Source organism: Mesocricetus auratus, unplaced genomic scaffold (genome assembly GCF_017639785.1).
Source record: "Mesocricetus auratus isolate SY011 unplaced genomic scaffold, BCM_Maur_2.0 Super-Scaffold_100003, whole genome shotgun sequence".
Classification (NCBI taxonomy): domain Eukaryota; kingdom Metazoa; phylum Chordata; class Mammalia; order Rodentia; family Cricetidae; genus Mesocricetus; species Mesocricetus auratus.
In genome coordinates this window covers 119,891,784-119,909,537 of record NW_024429188.1, presented here as the reverse complement: position 1 = coordinate 119,909,537, position 17,754 = coordinate 119,891,784, and the positions used below count along the sequence as shown (strand labels likewise).

The window sequence follows — 17,754 nt, the reverse complement described above, 5'->3', positions numbered from 1 at the left end:
CCAAGGCTGGCATTGCTACTGAACTTAACCTTAGACACAAAATTCCAATTAATCAAAAGCAGAGGGACCCAGCAAACTAGGAGTTAAGAACTGGGGCACCATGACACACTTGTAAGCTGGATGGAGACAGAGACATGAAGAATGCTAAAAGCTGAAGTTCAGTCAGGGGCCTTAGTGACAATGTCTCCAGGTAGGTGTGGCAGCACATGTTTTTAATCCCAGCACGCAGAAGGCAGGGACAGGTAGATTTATGAATTTGAGACCAGCATGGTCTATATTGTGAGACCCTGTCTCAAAAACAAACAAAGAAACCCCAAAATCCATAGATAACCCAAGCTAATGCCCATGACTGCCAAAGAAGACATGTCACAACCCTTGGGTTCTACCATTTACCTGCCATGCCCACACCAGAACCCACACTTCTGCTTACCAACAGATTCTCCTTGCGTTGCCACATTGGCGTTGAATTCACAGGCTTGGGAGTGTCTCTTGCTTTGGCTTCCTGTGTAGCTATAGGTGTAGGCCACGTGGATGAGCCCCCAAACTTTTGTTTTTGAGACAGCCTCATTATGTAGCCCAGATTGGCTTCAAACTCATGGCAATCCTCCTGACTCAGCCCCTGGATGTGTACCATGATGTCAGGTTCCTAGGACTGATCTTTCTCTTGAGTATCTAATTTTTAAAGCATTGTCTCACTTTGTAGTTCAAGCTAAACTAGCACTCATTATGTAGTCTCTGTTGGCCTCAAACTCAAGGTCCTTGTGTTTCGACTTCCTGAGTGCCAGAATTATAGACCCATGCTTTAGGGAGTTAGCACTGATGAAGAAGAGAAGTGACAGTTGGAGGCAATGAAGACTTAGCTAACTGTGCTGGCTAGTATTATGTTCACTTGATATGATCTAGAGTCATCAGAGAGGAGGGAACCTCAATTGAGAGAATGTCTCCTTAAGGGTTGTAGGCAGGCCTGTAGGGCATTTCCTTATTTCATGATTAATGACGAAGGGCCCAACCCATTGTGGGTGGTACCACCTCTGGGCTGGTGGTCCTGGATTCTATAAGTAAGCAGGCAAGCAAGTAAGCAGCATCCCCTCCATGGCCTCTGCATCAGCTCCTGCCTCCAGGTTTCTACCCTGTTTGACATCCTGTTCTGGCATCCTTTAATGATGACCCTTTCCACCCCATGTTGCTTTGGTCATGGTATTTCATCACAGCAGTGATAACCCTAAGACAGAAATTGGTACCAGGAGTAAGGTGTTGTTATGACAGACTTGATCATGTAGGTTTAGGGAAGATTGTAAAAGGACTTTGGATCTTTGGGCTAGAAAATCTATTGAGTGTTGAAACCTCAGTGGGCTACCCTGCAGGATCCTGGAAGATAAAGAATATTGAATATAGTGCAGACAGTGGAGACCTGGCTTGTAATGTTTCAGATGGAAGCAAAGACTCTATCAGGTCATTTGTGTGAAGAGTCTGTGGTGCTTGGTCAGCTGGAGCAGAAGAATCAGCTGTGATTAACAAGAGCCCAAAACCACTCAAGTAAAACCTTTGGTTTTTCTGGGATGAGGGTCAACTGAAGCTGAAGAATCAACTGCAATTAGAAAGAGACCAGCATCACTGAGGTTAAGTCTTCTGGGGAGTGTTATCAGAGGATCTGCACATAGAAGCTGTCTTCTCAAGGAGGCCAAGGCTGTGCCTTGTGCCGGCAGCCAAACTTGGTAGTTTAAGAGTCATCCAGATGGTGCTGGTTTTGAAGGCCTGAAAGGGTCATGGAGAGCAGCTGAGGCTTGGCCTTGAGTGGCAGGGCTGCAGTCCCTGAAGAGAGACCAGGGGGGCTATTGGGGGAAAATGCAGCCCAGTTGCTGCAAGAGACCCCAGCATTTTGGAGATGCCAATACCATGGGATCACCACCAAGAATGAACAACAGCAGTGGGTGTACAGGAATCATCCAGAGTCTAGAAAACAAGCTCTGTGTGTTAAACAGGGCAAAGCTGGAGAAATGGCCCAAGACCTTTGGAGGAGAACAGAAGATCATGAATGGATCCCAGATAGTGGATGTTGAACTATTTATACTGTTGGAGTTTGGTATGGCTTTACTCAGATTGTGAATGCACATGGTTCTTTCCAGCCCTTTTATCATCTGTATATATAGTAGGGCTACTGATTTTCTTGAGTTGATCTTGTATCCTGCCACTTTGCTGAAGGTATTTATCAGCTGTAGGAGTTACATGATAGAGTTTTTGGGTCACTTTACGTAAACTATCATGTCACCTGCAAATACTGAAGGTTTGACCTCTTCCTTTCCAATTTATATCCCCTTGATCTCCTTTTGTTGTCTTATTGCTCTGGCTAGAACTTCAAGGACAATATGGAAGAGGTATGGAGAGAGTAGACAGCCTTGTCTTGTTCCTGATTTTAGCGGAATCACCTTGAATTTCTGTCCATTTAGTTTGATGTTGACTGTTGGTTTGCTGTATATAGCTTTTATTATATTTAGGTATGTTCCTGTTATCTCTGATTTCTCCAACACCTTTATCATGAAGGGTTATTCAATTTTGTCAAAGGCCTCTTCAGCATCTAGTGAGATTATCATGTGATTTTTGTTTCTCAACTTGTTTATATGGTGGGTTACATTGATGGATTTTCCTATGTTGAACCAACCCTGCATCCCTGGGATGAAACCTACTTGATCATGGTGGATGATTTTTATGATGTGTTCTTGAAATCTGATTTGCCAATATTTTATTGAGTAGTTTTGCATCAGTGTTCATGAGAAATATTGGTCTGAAGTTCTCTTTCTTAGTTGTATCTTTGTGTGGCTTGGGTTTCAAGGTTATTGAAGCCACATAAAAATAGTTTGGCAAAGACCCTTCTGCTTCTATTGCATGGAATACTTTGAGGCAAATTTATATAAGCTGATGTTTGAATTTATGGTAGAATTCTGCACTGAGGCCATCTGGCCCTGGGGCGTTTTTTGTTTGGGAGACTTTTGATGAGTGCTTCTATTTCCCTGGGAGCTATAGGTCTATTTAAATTGCTTATCTGTTCTTGATTTAATTTTGGCAGATGATAACTATCCAGGAAGTCTTCCATTTCCTTTAAATTTTTGAATTTTGTGGAGTACAGGTTTTCAAAATATGACCTGATGATTCTCTGGATTTCCTCAGTGTCTGTTGTCATGTTTCTGATTTTGTTAATTTGCATGTTCACATTCTACCGTTTGGTGAGTTTGGATAAAGGTTTGTCTATCTTGTTGATTTTTCTCAAAGAACCAACTCTTTGTTACATTGATTCTTTGTATTGTTTTCCTAGTTTCTGCTTTATTGAGTTCAGCCCTCAATTTGATTATTTTCTGGCATCTACTCCTCCCAGGTGAGTTTACTTCCTTTTGTTCTAGAGCTTTCAGTTGTGCTGTTAATTCTCTAGTGTTGACTATTCTCCAGTTTCTTCATGTGGGCACTTAGTGCTATGAACTTCCCTAATAGCATTGCTTTCAAAGTATCCCATATGTTTGGATAAGTTTGTGTCTTCATTCTCATTGAATTCCAGGAAGTCTTTAATTTCTTTTTTTATTTCTTCTTTGACCCACGTATGGATGGTACAATTGCTCATTATTCGATTTCCTTGAGCTTGTAGGGATTCTGCAGTTTGTGTTTTGTTGAATTCTAACCTTAAAGCATGGTGGTCTGATAAAGTACATAGAGTTATTCCCTTTTTTTGTACCTGTTGAGGTTGATTTTTGAGAAGGTTACATGTGGCGCTGAGAAGAAGGTATATTCTTTTGTGTTTGGATGGAATGTCCTATAGATGTCTGTCAAACACAATTGGGTCATAAATTCCACTAGTTCCTTTGTTTCTTTGTTAAGTTTCTGTCTGGTAGTCCTGTCTAGTGGTGAGAGTGGGGTGTTTAAGTCTATCACCATAAGTGTGTGAGGTTTTGTTTGTGGTTTGATTTTTAGTAATGTTTCTTTTATGAATGTGGATGACTTTGTGTTTGGGGCATAGATGTTCAGAATCAAGACTTCATCTTGGTGGATTTCTCCTGTGATGAGTATGTAATGACCTCTTTCATCTGTTTTGATTGATTTCAGTTTAAAGTCTAGTTTGTTAGATATTGGGTTTGCTACCCCTGCTTGTTTCTTGGGTCCATTTAATTGGAAAATCTTTTCCCAACTCTTAATTCTGAGGCAACATCTGTCTTTGAAGCTGGTGTGTTTCTTGTATGCAGCAGAAGGATGGATTCTGTCTTTGAATCCATTCTGTTAACCTGTGTCTTTTTATGGGTAAGTTAAGACCATTAATATTGAGGGATATTAATGAGCTTTGATTATTCATTCTTGTTTGTTTTAGAATGGTTGTTCTTGGTGGAATTGTATGTGGATTTCCACCCCTTTTCTCTTTTGGCTGTTGGTAAAGTGGGATTATCTATTGCCTATGTTTTTCTGGTTGTAGTTACCTTCCTTAGATTGGAGTTTTCCTTCTAGAATTTTCTGTAGGGCTGGGTTAGTGGATATTTATTGTTTAAATCTGGTTTTGTCACGGAATATCTTGTTTTCTCCATCTATATTGATTGAAAGCTTTGCTGAGTATAGTGGTTTTTTTTTTTTTTTTACTTTTTAAACAAAATCTTTACTCTTTTATTCTTTGTAAAACTTTTCCCCTCCTCTTTCTCCCTCCAGGGACTCCCATGTGTCCTCCCTCCAATCCTGCTCTCATACCCCATTCCCAAATTCTTGGCTTCTTTTTCTTTGATTGTTACTATTACACACGCACACACACACACACACACACACATACACACACACACATATAAATATACATACATACATACATATACACAACTCTGAAAAAAAAACCTCTCTGTTCTCTCCATAGACTTTTTTACTTCTTTCCATATTCTGGATGTTTATCCACTGTTAGATGTACAGCTAGCAAAAATTCTCCATTCCGTGCGATTCCCCTTTATTCAATTAATTATTTCATTACTTGTACAGAACTTTTTTAGTTTTGTGATGTCCCACTTGTCAATTGTTGGCCTTAATTCCTGGGCAAATAGAGTCCTGTTTAGAAACACCTCCCCTACACCTTTGTCAAGTAGGGAACTTATATTTTTCTTCTAGCAGTTTCAGTATTTCAGATTTCAGTTTAAGGTGTTTGATCCACTTGGAGTTAGTTTTTGCGCAGAGTAATAGATATGGGTGTAAAGTAATTCTTCTATAGTATACACTTAGTTTTTCTAGCACCATTTGTTGAGGATGCTATCTTTTCTCTGGTGTATATTTTTTGCCTCTGTCAAATATCATATGGCTATAGTTACATATATGCATGTTGGAGTCTTCTATTTTGTTTCATTTTTCTATATGTCTTTGTGTGCGTGTGTGTATGTATATGTCTCTGCATGTACTATGCTGTTTTTTTACTCCATAATATGTCTTGAGAACTGGGTTGGCAATCCCTCCAGCATTTTTCTTTTTGCTCAGGATAGCTTTGACTATCTGGAATCTTTTGTGATTCCATGTGAATTTTAGGACTTTTTTCTATTTCTATGAAGAACGTTGTGGGATTTGGATTGGAATTGTACTGAATCTATAACATTTTTTGATAGAATGGTCATTTTCATAATATTGAGTCTACCAATCCATGAACATGAGACATCTTTCCCTTTTCTAGTATCTTCTGCAATTTCTTTCTTCAGAGATTAAAAGTTTTCATTGTATACATTTTAACCTATCAGAAATAGATTTTTTAATAATATGAAGAATTTTATGTTCCCAGATAATTTTTCCACTGCCATTTATAGAGAAGTCAATCTTTCTTGTGCTGCTATAAAATGACACCCTTTTTCATATACCATATTTCCATGTATTTATGGGTCTAGTTGGAAATGCTATTTTGTTTTCTTGCGCTATTCTCTACTAATATACTTAAAATTATAATTTTATAATATGTTTATATAACTTGTATCTCATATGTTCTTTATCAAAGTTGTTACTTTATAATTTTTCAATATGAATTTTAGATTTACCTTGTCTAATATATGAAAATCTCTAAGATAGATTTGTATTACAAGAAATTTGTGCATTAATTTCTAAGTGAATTTATCTCTTTCTAGTTTTGAAATTGCCTGTCTGTGAACATGGTATTTTTACCTATTGACTTCCTTCAAGTTTTCTAGAATAGTTGAGTAGAGTTCTTCCTATTACTTCTGTACATTTTATTTCCAGACATAGTGTCTGTTACTTTTATAAATTTTACCTCATTTTTACTTTCTCTAAATAGGTAAAATGGTGTGTAGGAAAGTCACTTTCTGTTGATTCTAATTTTTTATTACTTAAACATAACAGAAGAATTGCTAGAATAGTACAAAATACTTCTTGTGCACTCTCTCCTATTTAGGTATATATCTAAGCCTTTTATACTCTTATGCATTTTATATACCAAAATCCTACCATTTGTATGATAGAAATTGTATAGTATTTTTAACAACTGTCAAAGGGCTGTACTTTGTTACTCTTACTTGTTTGTTAGTAAAAGTCTTTTAGAAAGAATTTGTTGTTGTTGTTGTATTTTTTCTATTGGTGTTTATTTTTACTAAGTAAGTGTTTCTGTTAAATCTGTTTTTTTCCTGTAGAACTACAATATGCTAGCACTGTGATGCGCTTTGATTATGTCTGGCTTCGAGACCACTGCCACTCAGCATCATGCTATAATTCTAAGACTCACCAGAGGATCTTAGACACTGCCAGTGTGGATTTATGTATCAAGCCAAAGACCATTCGTCTGGATGAAACCACACTATTTTTTACTTGTAAGTGTACAGGGGTTTCTTGGATTTCTTTGAGGTATTCTTCTAAAGAGTAATGATTTCATGAAAAACATGGTTTGGCTTTTTCTTTTCTTTTTTGTTGTTTGATTTTATTTTTATTATTTTTTATTTAAATTAGAAACAATCTTATTTTACATATCAATTCCAGTTCCCTCTCCCTCTCATCTTCCCATGCTCCCCATCATTCCCCCCATTCTACCACCTATCCACTCCCCAGGTAGAGTGAGGCCTACCACAGGGGAATCATCAAAATCTGTCATATCAGTTGGGAGAGGGCCAAGGCCCTACCCCATGTATTTAGGCTGAAAGCATATCCCTCCATGGGGGAAGGGGCTCCCAAAAGTCCATTCGTGTACTAGGGATAAATACTGGTTCCACCACAAGAGGCCCCATAGACTACCCAGGCTTCCTAACTGTTACCCACATTCAGGGGCCTGGTTCAGTTTTATGCTGGTTCCCTCTCTGCAACTGGATTCCAAGAGTTCTGCTCAGTGCTTAACTGTGGATGTCTGCTTCTGCTTCCATCAGCTACTAGATGAAGGCTCTAGGATAGCATGTAAGGTAGTCTCATTATAGGGGAGGGTCATTTAAGGTAGCCTCTCCACTATTGCTTAGATTCTTAGTTAGGGTCATCCTTGTAGATCTCCGGATGTTTCCCTAGTGCTAGACTTCTCTTTAAAAGTATAATGCCTCCCTCTATTAAGATATATCTTTTCTTGCTCTCTTCTATTCTCCCCCCGACTCCCGCCTCTCCTCTTTCTCCTACCTCCTATCATTTCCCCCTCTCTCTCCCCTGTGCTCCCAAATTGTTCAGGAGCTCTTGTCCCTTTCCCCTTCTCCGGGGGACCATGTATGTGTCTCTTAGGGTCCTCTTTGTTTCTTAACTTTATGTGTGGATTGTAGCCTGAAAATTCTTTTGTCTATGTCTAATATCCATATATGAGTGAGTACATACCATTCCTGTCTTTCTGTGACTGGATTACCTCATTCAGAATGGTTTCTTCTAGTTTCATCCATTTGCCTGTGAATTTCAAGATTCCATTGTTTCTTTCCTCTGAGTAGTATTCCACTGTGTAAATGTACCACATTGTCTTGAGCTGAGGGGCATCAAGGCTTCTTCCAGGTTCTGGCTATTAAAAATAATGCTGCTATGAACATAGTGGAACAGACATCCTTGTTGTATGAATGTGCATCCTTTGGGTATATGCCTAAAAATAGAATTGCTGGATCTTGAGGTAGACTGATTCCCATTTTCCTGAGAAACTGCCATACTGATTTCCAAAGTGGCTGTATGAATTTGCACTCCCAGCAGCAATGGAGGAGTGTTCCCCTTTTCTACATCCTCTCCAACATAGACTGACATTGGTGCTTTTTATTTTAGTCATTCTGACAGGAGCAAGATGGTATCTCAGAATTATTTTCATTTGCATTACCTGATGGCTAATGATGTCGAGCATTTCCTTAACTGCCTTTTGGCCATTTGAGATTTCTCTGTCAAAGGAAAAGTCCATCAAGATGAAGTCTCAATTTTGAACATCTATGCCCCAAATGCAAAGGCACCCACATTCGTGAAAGAAACATTGCTAAACTCAAATCTCACATAAAATCTCATGCACTAGTAGTAGGAGACTTCAACACTCCACTCTCACCACTAGACAGGACCTCCAGACAGAAACTTAAAAAAGAAACAAAAGAACTAATAGAAGTTATGACCCAACTGGGTTTAACAGACATCTATAGGACATTCCACCCAAACACAAAGGGATATACTTTCTTCTCGGCACCACATGGAACCTCCTCTAAAACTGACCACATAATAGGAAACATAGCAAACTTCCACAGATACAAAATACTTGGAATAACCCCCTGTATCTTATCAGACCACCATGCATTAAAATTAGAATTCAACAATAACACAAATCGCAGAAACCCTACAAACTCATGGAAATTGAACAATGCACAATTGCACCATCCCTGGGTAAAGGAAGAAATAAAAGAAATTCAAGACTTCCAGGAATTCAATGAGAATGAAGACACAACTTATCCAAACTTATGGGACATTCTGAAAGCAGTGCTGAGAGGAAAGTTCATAGCATTAAGTGACCACATGAAGAAACTGGAGAATAGTCACACTAGAGAATTAATAGCACAGTTGAATGCTCTAGAACAAAAAGAAGCAAACTCACCCAGGAGGAGCAGATGCCAGGAAATAATCAAATTGAGGGCTGAAATCAATCAAGTAGAAACCAGAAAAACATTGCAAAGAATCAATGAAACAAAGAGTTGGTTCTTTGAGAAAATCAACAAAATAGACAAACCTTTGTCCAAACTAACCAAAAGACAGAGAGCATGCTAATTAACAAAATCAGAAATGAAAAGAGGACATAACAACGGACACTTAGGAAATCCAGAGAATCATCAGGTCATACGTTGAAAATCTGTACTCCACAAAATTTGAAAATTTAAAAGAAATGGACAATTTTCTGGATAGATATCACTTGCCAAAACTAAATCAAGAACAGATAAACAATCTAAACAGACCTATAACCCTTAATGAAATAGAAGCAGTCATCAAAAGTCTCCCAACCAAAAAAAGCCCATGCCCAGATGGCTTCAGTGCAGAATTCTACCAGAAATTCAAAGAAGAGCTAATTCTAATACTCCTCAAAGTATTCCACACAATAGAAGCAGGAGGCTCACTGCCAAACTCTTTTTACAAGGCTCCAATTACCTTGGTACCCAAGCCACACAAAGACACAACTAAGAAAGAGAATTCTCTACGTAAAATTGTATCCCACTTTTTAAATTGTATTATTTGGTATTTTGGTGTCTACTTTCTTGAGTTCTTTGTGTAATTTGGACACCAGTCCTCTGTAAGATATGGGGTTGGTGAAAATCTTTTCCCATTCTGTGGGCTGCCTTTTTGTCTTGTTGACTGTGTTCTTTGCCTTACAGAAGCTTCTCAGTTTCAGGAGATCCCATTTATTAATTGTTGATCTCAGTGTCTGTGCTACTGGAGTTATGTTCATGAAGTGATCTCCTGTACCAATTCATTCAAAGGTACCTCCCACTTTGTCTTCTAAGAGGTTCACTGTTGCTGGATTTATGTTGAGGTCTTTGATCCATTTGGACTTAAGTTTTGTGCATGGCAATAGATATGTATCCATCTGTAGTCTTCTACATGTCAGCATCCAGTTATGCCAGCACCATTTGTTGAAGATGCTTTCTTTTTTCCATTATATAATTTTAGCTTCTTTGTCGAATATCAGATGTTCGTAGGTGTGTGGATTAATATCCAGGCTTTCAATTCAATTCCATTGGTCTACCAGTCTGTTTTTGTTCCAACACTGGCTCTTTCTAAAATAGGAATTTTTTTCAATTAGTTTTCCCCTTGCTTTGGAAGCAGTTCCAGTAGCCTTTAGATTTTGTTTTGTTTTGTTACAGCTAACATCATACTTAATTTTCAGAAAGAATAATCTCTAAGATAAGAAACATTGCAAGCATGCCTGCTTTCATCACTCTGTTTTGCTTTGATTTGTTTTCATTTTGTTTTTGAGGTAAGGTCTTGTAAGATAGCCCCAGCTGTCTTTAAATTCTCTATGTAGATCAGACTGGCTTCATACTATTAATTCTCCTGCCTTGGCCTCATGAGTGCTTGGGTTGCACATATTAAGAAGTAACATTCTAAACAGAAACTAAGGCTACCTTGTTTTCCTTGCTTAAGCCAACCCATACATCCCTGGGAACACTGTGTACCAGGAAACCAGCCTGAATGGCTTCCTGCATACAATTTCTGCTCCTCCTATGCCTCCTGAAAATCACCATCCAGGTGCTAGCCACTGCCTACTGTGCCAGGCCTGACTATAGCTCCCAAGATTTTTGCTTGGGGATCTCAACCTACATATCATGTATAGCAAGAAGGAGATCAGGCTTTCCCTACTTAGGCACACCCACATTGTGTAGGAGCTTCTTGCACTAGGGAAGAAAACTGGACCTCCCCTGATTAGGCCTACCTATGTATCCAGGAGTCACTCTTTGGACAAAGATCTTGGGCTCCTGCACCATACTGACCCACAGCTCCTAAGAATCTTGCTCCAGGAATACAACCAATATAGCCTTCTTCAGAAAGAAGGGGATCTGGTTTAGTCTACTTGGGCTTGGCTACACCACTCCAGAACTTCTTTCACAAGTCCCACAGAGAAAAATGAACATCTCAGCCTTCTCATGAACATTATAAAATTCTCTGCTAAAAGAAGAGAAGTTTTAAAAGAAATACATAAGGAAAGAAAGGAAAAACATAAATCAATAAAGTACCCAAGATGCATAAGTCCCAGAACGGGATAAAAATATACAAAAAAAGAGACAGTATGTCTCTTTCACAAACTCCTAATCACATAATTACAGCACCTAAATGTAAGTGATCTGGAAAAATTTCCAGACAAGCTCTTAAAGGAATAATTACAGCTATGTTCAAACAACTCAAAAAACATGAATATACTCTAAAAAACAAAGACATGAATGAAATGTAGAAGTTAACCCAAGATATAAAAATATAATTTAACAAAAAGAATTGCTGAACAAAAATCAAGCTGAAATGATGCTGGAAATGAAAAATACAAAAAGTTAAAAACCTCAGTGGAAAAACTTAGCAAAAGAATGGATCATGTAGAAAACAAAAGACTTGGGGCTGGAAAGCAAAAGTAGAGAAATTAGAACCCTCAGTAAAAGTCAATGAGAAGTTTTTGGAAAATATATTGACAAGTAAAAGCTAGAGAGGAACAGGAAGTTTGTTGTGAGATTCTGTCTCCTAGAAATGTCAGAAGCTCACCCCTAAAGTCTCACCAACATGACTGTCTAAATATAAGTTGAACAAGGACAACAACAAAAGATATGCTAATATGGATGAGAAAAAACCCAGGAGACCTCAACCCTTTGCGAAAAACTTCAGGCAACTAAGGAATACTGAAAGTAAAAGAGGTAGTCCTCATCACAGGAAGAGTACACCAACTGGTCATCTAATACCAAATGGTCAGTCCTGAAAGCATACATACAAGCAACATATTACAGACTATGAATGTTATATAATGTATTTAGGGTAATATACATATAAAAACAATTAATGAAAAAAAGACCATAAATATGGGAGGTGGGTCTTGTATTGAAGGGTATGAAGGAAGGAAAGGGAGGGAAGGAAATGATGTAATTGAATCATAATAAAAAATATTTAAAAATTTAAAATGTAAGAACAGGGTCTGGAGAGATAGATCAGTAGTTAAGAGCAGTTGCTGCTCTTGAAGAGGATATAATTTGGTTCTGACCACCCACTTTGTAGCTTCCTATCATCTATAACTCCAGTCTGGGGTTATTCTGTGGGCACCAAGCACGCATACAGTACACTTGCATACATGTAGGCAAAAAAACTTATACACACAAAAATTAACTATATATCAGAAAATGGGAAAGCTCTGGAACACCATAAAAAAACCTAACCTTTGAATTGTAGGCATAGAAGAATACCAGAGCAAAAGCATAGAAAATTTTCTAAGCCTAGAGAATAAGATGCCCATTCATATGAGAGGCCTACAGAACACCAAAGAAACAGGACCAGAAAAGAAAGTTGTCATTCAGCTGACCGGATAAGGGGGAGCTCTTGAATCCCAGACTGATGCCTGAGAGGCCAACAGGGGACTGATCCAGACTCCATAAATGTAGTCTCAGTGAGGAAGCCACAGAAATCACTGGGGCCTTGGGTAGTAGATCAGTGTTTACCATGGTTTATGAATGATCTTTGGGAACCCATTCCAAATTGAGGGATGCTCTCTCAGCCTGGACACATGGGGAAGGGCCTAGGTCCTGCCCTGGATGAAATGACAGACTTTAGAGATCCCCCCAAGGAGGGCCTCACTCTCCCTGGGGAATAATGTGGGGATTGGGTAGGGGGCTGGGGTTGGCTGATGGAGGGACGTGGGAGAGGGAACTGGGATTGATATGTGAAGCATTCATGTTTCTAATTTAAATAAAAACATTACAAAAAAGAAAGTCATCATTACCTGTTGAAGTTTAAACATTAAGAACACAGAATAAAGAAAGGGCCTTGAAAGTTACAAGAGACAAAAGTCAAGTCACATATAAAGGCAGGCCTATCAGAATAGCATCTGATTATAAAACAGAAACTTCTAGAGACAGAAAGGCTTGTAGTAGTCCAAGTTCTGAAACCACAACTGTCAAACCAGAGAACTATACTCAGCAAAACCATCTATTAAACCTGGAGAAGTAAAAACTTTTCATGATAAGAATAGATTGAAGGAATTTATGACCACTACAGAGGATACTTGAAGGACTACTTCAATCTGAAGAGAAGGATAAACACACCAAAGAGGTCATGGGTAATAAAAAATTCCAGAAGAGTTAATTCAAAAAGTCCAAGAAAACACCACAAAACAACAAAATGACACAATGCACAGCTTCCAGTAATACCTCTTAATATTAATGGTCCCAGTTAGAAAGCAGGAGGCATCTTTTTATTGCCTCAAAAATGCATACACACACACACACACACACACACACACACACACACACACACACACCTTGCCAGCAGCAATAGATACCACCTTAGGGAAAGAGATGGAAAAACGTAGTCCAAACAAACAGAGCTAAGAAGCAAGCTATTCTAATATCTGACAAAAATAAACTTCAAATTAGAAGTAGTTAGGCTAATAAACATATTCAGCAAGGAAGCAGAGTACAAAATTAACATGAAAAAGATAGTAGCCATCCTCTATACCAATGGCAGACACTGAGAAAGAAAACAGGGAAACAAACCCATTCATAGTAGCCTCAAAAATGAAATATTTTTAACTAAATCTAACCAAGGAAAAGGAAGAATTACACAATGGAAACATCAAGACACTTAAGAAAGTGAAGTAGATACCAGAAGATGGAAAGACATTTCATGATTATGGATTAATATTGTGAAATGGACATTCTACCAAAAGCAATCTAGAGATTTCATGTAACCCCATCAAAATTCCAATGTAATCTTTATATGAATTTTAAAAAATCTTCAAATTCATATGCAAGCCCAAAAGACCCAGGATAGCCAAAATAATCCTGAACATTAAAAATACCATTAGATATCACAATCCATGATCTTCAGGTTATACTACAGAACTACAGTAGTAAAAACATCCTATTACCAGTTCATAAACATACATATTGGGCCTGAAGAGGTATCTCAGTGGTTAAGATCACATATTGATCGTATATAGGACTGAAGTTTGATTCCTGGCATTCATTTTAAGTAGTTTACAGCAGCCTATAACTCAAGTTCCAGGGAATCCAATGCCTGTGATTTGTGCACATAGCCACACACAACCATGTACACACAAAATAAAATGAACAGATTGATTAGTGGAAGAGAATTGAGGACCCAGATACAAACCCTTTTGTTAAGAGAAGCTTTCCTTGAGAGGAGCCTTCTCGCCCGCCTGGTTCCAGATCCGCATCAGTCCCAAATAAACACACAGGAGGCTATATTAATTATGAAGCTGTTGGCCTTGCTTGTCTCTTACTGGCTAGCTCTGACTTAAGTAATTACCCCATAATTGTTAATCTAAGTATGTCTCTTACCGGAGAGGTTTCCGGGCTTCCTACCCCAATGGCGTTACATTTCGACTCCTGTGTTTCTCCTTCCCAGAGTTCTCCTGGACTCCTAGTCCCTCCTATCTTGGTTCCCTATAGGCTCAACAGTACTTTATTGACAAATGCACAGGACTTCCCCCCAACATCTCCTCTTTTCTGTTTAAACAAAAAGAAAGGTCTTAACTTTAACACAGTCAAATTGTGTATAACAGAACAATTATCAAATAAGAACATAGTTACAATATTTTAGCAAGATTTAAAGAAAATATCATCCATCCCATCCTTGTGAGTCCAAAGTTCTATATGTAGCTTATCTTTTATCATAACTAAGGAAAACTATAATTATAACTATCTGTCTTCAACTCCATCAAAGACCACAGAAGGATAATATATAAACACTAGGATTGACAGAGACATCTTGCTACCTGGACAGTCACCCAAAGTTCCTCTGTAATGTTGGGGCATCCATCTTCAGCCCATAGGCCACAATGTATCCAGAAGATTTCTCAGCAAAGCAGGAAATTTCAAACTGTCCATCTGCATTGGCAGTCTGTCAGTCATTTTTCTTTGTCCTGCAGAAAGTCTCGTAGTCTCTTTCATGAAACAGGAACCCTGAAGGACTATTTGAGTTCAGCAGTCACTTTCCTGTGGGTCCTGCATGTCCAGTTGATACTGCAACAGTCAAACAGTCTAGGCAAGAGCAGTTTCTTGCCCAAATGGCTAATCTTGCCATGTTGAAAGCAAACTCCATAACAAGTTTCCTCGATGCCCATCTTCCTCTCATACGTAATTGGTGCTGCCAGGAGCAGACATTTCTCATTGTCAAGAAAAACCCTAAACCATTTTAAATGCCATTTTCTGAAGGTCTTTGAGAGGTTTGAAGACTATCTATCTGTCTCAAATACATCTCTATATATCTAGAAAACCTAACTTACCTAACTATAAGTTCTGACTATTATAAGTAAATATCTATAGTCTGTATTCAATTATGTATTATGTTTTAAAAGATCAGTATAAGCACAATACTTAATCAAGAGGAGAAATATACATATCACAAAATTGACCTTGAATTTGTGTCAATAAATGAAAAACAATACCCATACCATAATTCCCTTTTTTACCATTAAAAAAGATTGGCTGTGATCATTAGCCAATTATAAACAATCCCATTTAAATGAAAACAAAGATTTATAAACAAGATGGGAATCAGGACGTCGCTCATTCCAAACTGCTTCATGCTAGAGGGGGGCGCTGTTCATACCATGGGGATCATGACAAAACTCAGAAACCTGTATCAGTCCGTATTTTCGGGGCCTGTAAAACTGCATCATCTTAGCTGTTTCGATTGTTGGAACACCTGGCCCACTGCTTCCAGGGGTCTTGGTTCGTCGAACCACAGAGGCCTGGAAGGAATCCTCACCTTTTCATTTTCTGTGGAAACATAAGTAAAATCTCCTTTCCCAAGTAGCATATCCTTATACTTAAATTTTGAAGTCAAGGTATTTTCAAAAGATAGAAGTTGGATTAGTTTAGCAGCATTTATAATCAAGTGTACTTTAGCAGCAGTTGTTCCTTCCTTGGCAATGAAAAAACTGAAAAACACAATAGCATACAGTATCCAGACTCTCTGTGTATTTTCCATCTTTACGTGGCTTATTTATTTAAATCTATTATTACTTTATTTCTTTCACTTTTATTTATTTTTCTTTGTGACAGGGTTTCTCTTTGGAAATCTGCCTGCCTCTGCCTCTGGAGCAATTCTTAACGGCGTGCACCACCACAACACCGGCTTTTGTATTTACCGCTTTGTCGTTTCATTTTCTCTCTCAATCTCACGCATATTTTGTTTTTGTTTTTTTTTTGTTTGTTTGTTTTGTTTTGTTTTGTTTTTCGAGACAGGGTTTCTCTGTGGCTTTGGAGGCTGTCCTGGAACTCACTCGGTAGTCTAGGCTGGTCTCGAACTCACAGAATCCGCCTGCCTCTGCCTCCCGAGTGCTGGGATTAAAGGCGTGCGCCACCAACGCCCGGCCTCTCACGTATATTTTTAAACACACTGTAAACCTTTAGAGATTTTCTTCATGCAAGTCTTACTTTACTGTAAATCTTTATGTTTTTCTGGCCACGTGTCTTATCTGTAAAACCGTGGCTGTTTTAAACTGTCGGTTTTTTCGTCAAGATGGTGGGTGTAAGTGTGATTCCAGCTTACCGCCTCAGTCCATGCTGACATCCAGCAAAAGCTGCCACTTCCAGCTGTACGTACAACTTTTCAATTGTTAGTAGAGTCTCTTAAAACAACCTTGCTGGGGTTTTTTTTCCTTTTTATGCCGAGTCAGGAAGACTCCCGTAAGCGAGCTGCGTGAATCTTGGCTTGTGGCTAGCAAAACAGAGCACACCTGAGAAAAATGCTGCTACCAAAATCTGTGCTTCTCTCTGTTCTTTTGTTTCTAAAATTCCTTTAAAGCTTTTGTTATTTTGTGTGGAAATTCATGATCCCACTCCTGATCACCATTTTGTTAAGAGAAGCTTTCCTTGAGAGGAGCCTTCTCGCCCGCCTGGTTCCAGATCCGCATCAGTCCCAAATAAACACACAGGAGGCTATATTAATTATGAAGCTGTTGGCCTTGTTTGTTTCTTACTGGCTAGCTCTGACTTAAGTAATTACCCCATAATTGTTAATCTAAGTATGTCTCTTACCGGAGAGGTTTCCAGGCTTCCTACCCCAATGGCGTTACATCTCGACTCCTGTGTTTCTCCTTCCCAGAGTTCTCCTGGACTCCTAGTCCCTCCTATCTTGGTTCCCTATAGGCTCAACAGTACTTTATTGACAAATGCACAGGACTTCCCCCAACACCCATGCTCCTACAGCTATTTGTTTTTTGACAAATAGGCCAAAAATACATATTGAAGGAAATAATGGTGCTAGTTAAATTGAATAGATACACATAAAACGGGATAATGTTTCTTACCTAGAAAAAAAACATATCTACAAATGCATTAAGAATCTTAAAATAGGACCTAATATCCTGCATCTGATAGAGGAGAAAGTAAGACTACACTTCAACTTATAGGCACAGGAAATGACATTCTGTTTTTTTTGTTTTTAGGGTTTTTTGAGGCAGGGTTTCCCTGTGTAGGTCTGTAATATGATTAATAAAATCCCAGAGACTGATATTGGGGTTCAGGCTTGAAGATCAGACAAGCAAAGCAGCCAATCACTAGCTCTTACTTCTACCTCAGACCAAAATGGGTGATCCTGTCTTCATGAATCTTGAGTGCAATGCAGACTGCA

The 17,754-nt window shown here is 38.5% G+C and overlaps 1 protein-coding gene across 7 annotated transcripts in view; it reads left to right on the top strand.

Moving 5' to 3' along the window:
• Tmlhe (trimethyllysine hydroxylase, epsilon) overlaps nt 1-17,754 on the top strand; it is a 143,220-nt gene that overhangs the window by 94,254 nt on the left and 31,212 nt on the right. For 6 of the 7 annotated variants that reach the window (XM_040744818.1, XM_021223788.2, XM_021223784.2 and 3 more), the window contains 2 exons: nt 3,311-3,370; nt 6,630-6,806. In XM_040744818.1, the coding sequence (XP_040600752.1) occupies nt 3,311-3,370; nt 6,630-6,806 (237 nt within the window). The remainder of the gene's footprint in view (nt 1-3,310; nt 3,371-6,629; nt 6,807-17,754) is intronic. The other variant, XM_005087514.4, reaches the window with a different exon arrangement.